Source organism: Acomys russatus, chromosome 2, assembly GCF_903995435.1.
Source record: "Acomys russatus chromosome 2, mAcoRus1.1, whole genome shotgun sequence".
NCBI classification, from domain to species: Eukaryota; Metazoa; Chordata; class Mammalia; order Rodentia; family Muridae; genus Acomys; species Acomys russatus.
The window spans coordinates 9,894,102-9,903,759 of NC_067138.1; the positions used below are offsets into that span (position 1 = coordinate 9,894,102).

The 9,658-nt window shown below is 52.5% G+C and overlaps 1 protein-coding gene across 1 annotated transcript; it reads left to right on the top strand.

Annotated features, from left to right (window-relative positions):
* Positions 1 to 993: 993 nt before the first annotated feature.
* Positions 994 to 7,723, top strand: Phf24 (PHD finger protein 24). The gene is made up of 7 exons (XM_051158111.1): positions 994 to 1,373; positions 2,138 to 2,323; positions 5,311 to 5,389; positions 5,690 to 5,895; positions 6,314 to 6,474; positions 6,772 to 6,867; positions 7,197 to 7,723. Exons 1-7 carry the CDS (start codon positions 996 to 998, stop codon positions 7,291 to 7,293), a joined length of 1,203 nt encoding a protein of 400 aa, XP_051014068.1. The 5' UTR covers positions 994 to 995; the 3' UTR covers positions 7,294 to 7,723.
* Positions 7,724 to 9,658: the final 1,935 nt, after the last annotated feature.

A 9,658-nucleotide genomic window follows, 5' to 3' on the forward strand; every position in this document is an offset into this window, starting at 1 on the left:
GGACCGAGGGGTGTTTGTGACCTTGACCACATACTCAGAGGCAAAGAGTTTCCTGGCTGCCTGATTCAGGAGTCTTCTAAAAATAGAAATCCATTCACACCGGCTGGAAAGTCAGCCAGCACTCAGTGAGGCCTGACCCTGGGTGGACGATCCACAGTACTTACTGGAGGGACTTTCTTTCCATCGGAAAACCTGAAATGTGTCACATCTCCTTTTAAGGGAGAGGGAAAGCTTGAGATCTGGAGTCCCAGCCTCAAAGTAGCAGAGACCTGATGCCACTGAGCTAGGTCAGCTCTCAAGTACCAAGGAAGACAGATATCGCTTCATATATACACAGTTCGCTCTAAGTAACTAGGCACCACTTAACCCTCTCTTTTTCTTTCTTGTATGTGATGTGTGTGTGTGTATCTGTGTGTGCCTATGTGTGTATGCGCATGTGTGTCTGTATATGTCTCTCTCTGTCTCTCTCTCTCTCTCTCTCTCTCTGTCTGCCTCTCTCTCTCTGTGTGTGTATCTGGATATGTGTGTCTGGGTGGGCATGTAGGTCTGTATATGTCTCTCTCTGTCTCTCTTTCTCTTTCTCAGTCTCTGTCTCTCCCTGTCTCTGTTTCTGTGTGTGTGCATATGTGTCTGTATATGTCTATCTCTCTGTGTCTCTCTCTCTGTGTGTGTGTGTGTGTGTGTGTGTGTGTGTGTGTGTACATGTTTTGCTGAGGTCAAACCCAGGTCTTTTTGCATGTGGCTCAAGCTCCCTACTGCGGAGCTGTACCACCAGCCCAACTTAATTTCCTTATGTCACCCTCATAACAAGCCCTGTGCAGTGTGCTGAACAGATACCCCCCCTCCATCCCCAGAATCAGCTGCCAGTCAGGAGCAGAACCGGGGTCTTCTGCCTTCTTGATGTGTGCTCTTCCCAGCATGCCTTGTTGCTAGGAGCTGGGAATCGGTCCCTGCTTTCTCCATGACTGGATAAAACTGCTTTCGTCCACAGAACCATGGGGGTGTTGATGTCCAAGCGGCAGACAGTAGAGCAGGTGCAAAAAGTGAGCCTGGCTGTCTCCGCCTTCAAGGATGGGCTACGGGACAGGCCTTCCATCAGACGTGGGGGTGAGCTGCCAGGGTCCCGCCGTGGCACTGTGGAGGGCTCTGTTCAGGAAGTACAGGAGGAGAAAGAAGCCGAGACAAGTGGCCCCGTGGTCCAGGAAGAGAGCAGCATCAACCGTGCAGCCTGGGAGCGGCTCCGAGACGGGCGTGGGGTGGAGCCTGAGGAGTTTGACAGGACCAGCCGGTTCACACCCCCTGCCTTCATCCGCCCCACTCGGAAGCTGGACGACGACAAACCTCCAGACATCTGCCTGGAACCCCGGGAGCCTGTGAGTGTTACGTCAAGGCGGGATTTCCCTGTCTTAGCCTCTGTAAGGATCACACAACAGGATGGCGTGAGGGGTGGGGGCGGCGGGGGGGGGGAGCGGGAATGGGGGGCTGGGTGCTGGGGTGGGGGGTCAGGGGCGGGGGAGGAGCTAGGTGTGGTGCAGGTGAGACCCCCAGAGCCAGAAGATGGAGCTGAGTTCCTGTGAGACAGTCTCCTTACAGGATGCTTGCCTTGCCTGTTCAAGTCACTGTGTTCTGTCCCCAGTACCACAAAGGGGAAACGATATTTTATATGAATAAAAATACTAGATACATCTTGAATTAGTCATAGTGAAAGGCTTGAGCTTTTGAGTGCTAAGGAATGCTGCCATGACAGATCTTGCGCCAACTCTATCACCTACGGATTCTCAGCCACAGAAGCTCCTGACCCTTGTAGGAGGCATTTGAGAAATTGACAAGGGGGGAGGAACTAAGGTAAGACTCTGGTGTCAAGACAGCTAGGAATGTTAAATGTCTTATAATGCTTGGGACAATCACTCACACAGGTTGCTCTCTATAAAATACTAATAGCATCCATGCTGGGAAGCCGTCCCATAGACCTACCCTAGGCCCTGCTAGAAGAGCTTCCTGGTTCTCCTTTACCAGGAAGGACTCGCTCATGCCTTAACTGAGGCTGCAGAGGGCCCCAGGCCCACGCAGCCGCAGCAGCAGCAGCAGCCGTGGAACCTTGCTCCCTCCACTTTCAAATCCTTTCCACTCCCACCAGGTTGTCAACGATGAGATGTGTGACATCTGCGAAGTCTGGACGGCTGAGAGCCTCTTCCCCTGCCGAGTCTGCACCAGGGTTTTCCACGATGGTTGCCTGCGCCGCATGGGCTACCTCCAAGGGGACAGTGCGGTGGAGGTGACTGAGACGGCCCACACAGAGATAGGCTGGAGCTGCTACTACTGTGTGAGTCCGGGCTGCAGGGCAGCAGGGAGACTTGGCGGTTCTTCTAGAGACCTAGTCTTAAAAATGATCTAAGGGGTTTTCTAATAATGCATGCAAAGGGCCCAGAGCTAGGTAACTGGGTCTTCGTTGTGAAGTGCACTGCATGGCCCTTAAGAAAGCATGCCAGTAGCACCTAGGCCCTGCTGTAACACACCAGACCTTGCCAAGTGTGTTCTAGAGGGAGCAAAGCATCCTCAGTTAATCATAAAAAGAACAGGCCTGACCAATCAAAAGTGCTTCTTCACAGGGCAGTGCTTTGTCTGAGTCTATAGCTGTCTTTCGCTCCTTGTTCTCAACTGAGAAAGCAACCTGGCATCCCAAACAGCTTGCTTCCAGCAGAGGTAGATTCTGTCAGAGGCAAACATTCAGTCATGCGGTCCTCACTCACCTGCTGCCCGTTAGAGCCCTTTGTTTATCATCTCTGTAGTGACCGTTATGTGAGTTGAATAGCAAAGCTGCACTGATTCAGGACTTTGCCTTCCAAAAAAAAATTTTTTTTAAAGATTTATTTATTATGTATGTTTTGTGCCTGCATGTACACCTGATGGCCAGAAGAGGGCACCAGATCTCATTACAGATGGTTGTGAGCCACCATGTGGTTGCCGGGAATTGAACTCAGGACCAGTGCTCTTAACCTCTGAGCCATCTCTCCAGAGTGCCGCTCCCCCACCCCCCCCCGCCCCCCGCGCCGCCTTCTGTGTCTTCCAAATTTTAACAGCAGAAGGAATCTAAGGCATCTGTTGAAAGCCAGATTCATAGCCACTTACGCCACCACATCTGTGTAGGATCCCGTCTTCCCTTCCTGCTGTGCTGTCCTGCAGATGTCTTCACTGCTCCTCTGATTCTGCAGAAGGAGCAGCTGGCTGCCATCTTCGTCCCGCTGTCAGCGGAAAGCAGACAGGTGCTACTTTCTGACTCTCCGTCTGTGGCTAGTCCACAAAATGAAATCCGGAAGTCACTGAAAGTTTTCCTCTAGAGTATACCCCAGAAGACCCTGCTCTGCAGTCTTTGCTTCCCTTCCCTCCCACTCCAACCTTTGTATACACTTACTTTTTCGCTTATAGCAGCCTTGCTTGCCGGTGTGCTGCCAGCACAGGCCTGGGTCACCCCGGGTCTCTTTGCCATCTCCCAGGACTGGTCTGTTTCCTTCCCAGCTCTGCTAAGGTCCTGCTGTCCTCCCCCCCCCCCCCCACCTCCACGTGCTTCTTACAAAGCCTCCCCCGGGCTCATCTCTTTCTTCCCCCTGCACTCAGGTCTTAAGAGTCCTTCCCTGTCTCCTGACCTCTCCATTCCTCGGGGTGACCCCTACCTTCAGCACTTTGCTGAATTGGCTTGGACTGAGGTCACCGATGAACCAATTGTCCAACCCAGTGGCCTTTTCTCGGGTGTCTTCTTAGTCAGCCATTCTGAATGAAATACTTAACATTTCCTTATTCCCTCCCCTTTCTCTTGACACTTAAGTATTTTCTAGAATTCCTACACTGTATGGAAACTAGAGAGGATGTTTACACAAGATAAAGCCCCACCACCTGTATATTGCCACTGTTAGCACCACCCCCTGCATCCCGCCGCAGTCTTCGCTTGGTATCCGGGACTTCCGGTCCCCTCCAGCCTCCTTCGGCCATTCTCTCTCAACACCCTTGGTTTGCTTTGATTCTAAATGCCGACTGCCGTTGTGTGGTCACTGTACTCACTGTCTTTGAGTGTAGAGCAGGGTCTTCTGCTCTACAACCCTATAACTATCTAAGCATTAATGATTCCTATATCGGTGCCCAGGCTTAAATGTCCTGTCTCAAGGGCTTCTCTCTCTTGATGCGCACCAGGACTTCCTGCTCACTATGCCCCCAAATGAGGTCATCTTTCTGCCTAAGCCTATTCTTTCTCCATTTCTTCTGTGAATAGTAGGATCACTCACCGATTTCCCGGCCCCAGCTCTCCCCTTCCTCATCCCACTCAGCTGGGAAATCACCAGGCTCAGACGTCAGGCTCAACTCTGACCTCTCTCATCTCTTTTCCCTTCCCTGTTCTCCTGTCTGGGTTTAGCACCGCCCCCCTCTCTTTTCCTTAGCTGTACAACAGCTACCCAGCTGTTCTCCGTACCACCAGATTTTGCTTCCCTCATCCATTTTCCCATAGCAGAGCTCTGACCACCGTCCTGTCTCCCCATTGTTCTTAGAATATAAGGCCTGAGGTTAGGGGCTCAGTGAAGGCCGCCTGAGAGGCTCCCCAGTTCCACATCTACTTCCTGTTTCCCTGACTCCCTTCATACTTACATGTGGCGGCCACACCAAGTATCAAGCGTCACTGTGCCCCCAGCACATGCCAGGCACTCAGTGGGGCCTTACTGAAAGAATCATAGGATTCTCTGTGAAACTCATGGATGAGTGAGTACTCAGGGGGAAGACCTGCGCCTGCTCTTGGCTGATATTTTAGGAGGAAAAGGGCCTTCCATAGTTTGAAGACTGCATGGCAACACTAACAAAATTAAGATCTCAGTGCTTTTTCATCATTAAGACTTCTATGACCCCAGAAAAATTCATTTTGTTCAGGAACATTTCAAAACCACTCTAGAGCCATTTGAAGCTGTCCAACACACTAGAAGCAGGGCTATTTGTTTGTTTGTTTGTTTGTTTGTTTATAAGTAAAGCGTGCTTTGAGCACAGCCTAACACAAAGTCAGGCTCGGACATCCCTAGGTCAGCTCACAGGCTGTATCTAATAAGGGACCGAGCCAGAGTCAGGACATCTGTATTCTAGGGAGGATTCGTCCCCCAAATCAAGCGGCTCTGAGCAGATTCTCCTTCTTTCTGTGGCCTGGGCCGTGGCTGGGGGGTGCGGGGGTGGGGCAGGGGTCCTGAGTGGAGAGCCTGTTCCCACCCCTCTTGACCCTGGCTTTTCATCCGTTACCGGGCTGTGTGGCCGCTGACCCGCAGGCACATTCGCTTGCAGGACAACCTTAACCTGTTGCTTACTGAGGAGGAGATGTACAGCCTCATGGAGACCTTTCAGCGGTGTAAAGTCATCCCTGGTAAGGCCGGCCACGCTGCGGAGAAGGAGCCAGACACGTTCCCTTTCTTCCTTCTAGGGGCGGGGCGAGGCGGGGCGAGGAGAGGGGTGAGGGCAAAGAGAGGATTCTGGGATTGGGGGACTAGGCGTGAACGAGTACTTGTTCTTGCCTTCTTGGGCCATCAGAGGCACCCCCGCTTCCGCCACAGCACCCTTGAGCTCCCCTGGCTGTGGGGCCACTGAGGGTGCCTTAGAGGTGAGTGAAGGTATCCAAGGCTGAGGAGTGGTGGGCATGGCCAGCAAGGGTGTCTCCCTCCCACAGATTGCTCCCTGACACTGGAGGACTTTGTGCGCTACCGTCACCAAGCAGCAAAGCGAGGGGACAGCAGCAGGGCCCTGAGTGACGAGCAAGAGGAGCAGGCGGCCCGCCAGTTTGCAGCCTTGGACCCCGAACATCGAGGGCGTATAGAGTGGTCCGACTTCTTGTCCCACGAATCCCTCCTCCTACTGCAGCAGCTCCGTCCCCAGGTGAGGAGCAGCAGCAGCAGCAGATGTCCGCGGGCAACAGAGGGCTAAGGTGAAGGCTGGGCGTCTTAGGGGCGGGGCGAATCAGGTAAGGGTTCCAGGTCCACCCAGTGTCACCTGACCAGTGACCAGGGGCTAAGGAAACTGCTCCCCTGAAAATGTCAGGCTGTCAAAAAGGCTCTGGGGCGGTGGCGGTGGCGCGCACGCCTTTAATCCCAGCACACAGGAGGCAGAGGCAGTCTGGATCTTTTGTGAGTTCGTTCGAGGCCAGCCTGGTCTACAAAGTGAGTCCAGGACAGTTAAAAACAAAAACAAACAAACAAAAAAAGATATTAGGTAATGGAAATGCAATCCCCTGTAGTTTTCATGATTTTTTTTTTTTTTATACCTCCAGGACCTTAACTTATCTCTTCTTCCCCAGAACTCTCTATTGAGGCTTCTTACCGTCAAGGAGAGGGAGCGAGCCCGGGCCACCTTCCTGGCACGGGGCAGTGGGAGCAGCATCACTGAGGCAGAATGCCACCATGCCCGCCACTCTTGGTTCTGTAAACGCCTTGCAGATGCTTCTTCTTGCAGCATCAGGTCTGCTCCTTACCAGCCCTGCCCCGACTATGGGCCCTCTCGCCTTTTCCATCTGGAGGTCCTTGGTTGTGGCATGTACTTCTTTGCCCCCTCCTACTGGCAGAAGATCCGCTTGTCACCTAGGGAGAGGACAGCAATCCCATCGGCAGCATGTTGGGCAGCCTCTGTCCTAAAGTCCGTGCTGCCCCATCTCAGAAAGCCTGGATGGGCATAGCTAGGTCCATGGGGTCACCAGAGTTGGGAGGAGTCGGGCCTCTTGCTGCCCCGCCCCTAACCTCATGTTCTTGTGCCTGGCAGCATCAGCCATGTGGGTCCCATATCGGACAGCAGCCCGGCTGGCAGCAGTAGCAAGAGTCAGGATAAGGTCTTGCTGCCCCCAGAGCGGGAGTCCAGGTGAGTTGAACCTCCTCTTTGCTGTCTACAGCCCCCCATTGCCATAATGCCCCATGTAAGTAAAGGAAGGCGGTACCACTTCTACCCCAGAATAGCAAGTGCCTACCCCACAAAACCAGGCTCCAAAGGCACACATTTGAACCCAGGTCTCTAGGGCCAGATGGCTGAGCTACTAGCTTTACAGCACAACCAGCCCTTAACCATGTTAGTCATGAGGCAAGCTCCCTTGAGTTTTATCCAGCCCAAGGCAAACTGCCACTGGGACTGGGCCTTACGGGACCTTCAGGCTCGGTACCTAGCCTAGCAGACCTGTTCTCTCCCCTCTGCAGATCCATGGACTGGCCCACCTTCCTAAGAGAGAATGTCATCTACATCCTGGCTGCTCGTCCTAACAGTGGAGCAATTCACCTGAAGCCCCCAGGATAGTGTGGGACGGAGACACACTTGGTTCCGGGACGGTGGCGATCTTCTTCCTTCCCTTTTTCTTTCCTTCACCAACCTCTGGCACTGAGACTCACGGGAATGGGGACACTGCCAGCATCTTAATTTGTCATTAAGCTTTATGGCACTGAAGCCACCGTTCCCCTCACAACAGAGGCAGTGTGCGCATTGCCATGCCGAGAAGCCCCGAGGGCTGTGGCATCACCTGCTGCTGGACCACCTCCTCCTGCCATCACTTCACAAAAACTACCTGCCACCTCATGCACACATGTGTGCATACACACACACCACCACAAACATGCCTAGGTACCCATGCCTTCAAACTCCTGGTTCTTTTTTTTTTTTTTTTCCCCTATGAAAAAGGACCAAATTCCCTTTGTGAAACCCCTGGTATAGATGAGATGGCCTCTCTCCACTCTATTGGCCGGTTCTGACTCACTTCCCTTCTGGGAGATGCTGAGAGGCCCACTGCCCACATCGAAACCCCTTCAGTGGTGAGCCACTGTTCTTCGGAAGTGTCTGTATGTCCCTGAGCTGTGCTGTGGTAGGAGAACGGTTAAAAAAAAAATCATCCCGAACTTTGTACTTAAATTCTAATTCCTCATGATACAAAATGAAACTTTTCTCGTGGATTTCTGACTGGGAACAGTGGAGGCAGCCTCTCCCAGAGACCCAGAATTCCAGGAACTTTTTAAACCAGGTCATCCATCTTCAGAACAGGAAAACCAAGATGAGATTCCTGATCCCCACTTTTGAAATGGTATCACATGGTCCAAAGCTCTAGGGACCTGAGTTGGGGGCAGATGCCCTGGCAGGAATCACAGCCCTCTGTGTGAGATGCTTCAGCCTAACTGGCCACCTCAGAGGCCAGTGAGGATACAGTCTCTTGGAAAAGAAGAGAGAGCTGAGGCTTTTTCAGCTTCCCAGCCCAACTCAACCACAGACTTAGAAACGTGGAGTTATACGGAGGGCAAGTCAGCCTCTTAAGTAGCCTAAAGGAGCTCTGCAGAGTCCCTAAGTGGTCCTGCTGAGAACAAGGAGACAACCAAGGCTTGAGAAGATCTGTATCTCAACTGTCAAGAAGTCCTAGTCACCATCAGAAAAGGGAAAGTTATGTGCTTGTCCCTGTGCCGAGATTACTGCTGCTCCCTGCTGCACACTCCACACCCACCCTCCCTTTGCTCCCCCGCCCCGGCCTAGGAGCTGGAGCTAGCCTGAGAGGGCTTTCTGGACAAATGGAAAGTGAGTGCCATGAGTGAACCCAGCTTGGCCTGTAAGCTTTGCTCAGCCCTGTTACCCAGTTCTGAAGTCCTCAAGTCAGTACCAGTGTGTGTGTCAGACCTAAGACCTATGGGTCCAGGTTCTGGACTTCTATTGTCAACAGGATGACTTAGGCGTAGCCTGTCCTGACGCCGAGCTCCTCCAGAGAGAATTGAGCCACACCGTGCAGAAGCTTGCATTGTCTCCATGACACGCAGCACGTGTGTTAACATGGACGGTTACAGAAGGAGCTTACCGCTCAGTGTGGAGAGCTTCAGGTGACGTGGGCATCTGCAGCCAGGGCCTTGCTAAGAGCCCTGCGTGCTCTCTCTCTGTAGGAACTGCCTGACTTAGAAGCAGGGTGCCAAGCTTCTTGGAGACAGATTATTTAGGATTGAAACAAAGCAGACATTTTGAAACCCACAGCTTTTTAGAACTATTACTTAAAGCTGGGCATGGTGGTATACACCCCTAATCCCCAATACTCGAGGGTCAGAGGCAAGTGGAGCTCTGTGAGTTCAAGGCCAGCCTCATCTAAATAGCAAGTTCTGGGCCAGCCAGAGTTACACAAGTGTGACTTGGTCACACACACAAACACACACACACACACACACACCAATGAAGACTCCTGGGACATGTTCCCAGGACTGATCCATAAGATGACCCTGTTGTCGAATAGACTCAAAAACAAAATGAAGCACAAAGCTCCTGGATTAAGGACTGCGTCTATAGCAGCCAGGCCTGGGGTTTTCCACTGAGAAGATTAAAGCATGTTAAATTGTAGGGCCCTTGCTCACTCTCCCAATGAGTCATCCTCTAGCTCTGTGGCTGCTGGCTGTTGAACCCCACAAGATACTTTGAACAGAGATCGTGTCTGGGCTTCGGGGATTGGACAGTGTTTTCCTACTGTGGATGCTAGGAGTCCGCATCTTGTTCCGTGGTCCTTTACAGATCAAGATGGTGACTCCTATTTTTGGAGCTGCTGTTTCTTGCTCCTGCAGCGAATGGCAGAAGACCACCACAGGCTGAATCAGGCTGGCTGAGTCCCGAGACTTGCAGAGCCACAGGCCCACAGCTCATCCACGATAGG

Excerpts from the sequence above, each read along its gene's own strand:
- Phf24 (XM_051158111.1), top strand. The coding sequence starts at position 996 with ATGGGGGTGTTGATGTCCAAGCGGCAGACAGTAGAGCAGGTGCAAAAA. Across the intron at positions 2,324-5,310 it reads GCTGGAGCTGCTACTACTGT|GACAACCTTAACCTGTTGCT; the intron begins GTGAGTCCGGGC and ends ATTCGCTTGCAG. Across the intron at positions 5,390-5,689 it reads GCGGTGTAAAGTCATCCCTG|ATTGCTCCCTGACACTGGAG; the intron begins GTAAGGCCGGCC and ends TCCCTCCCACAG.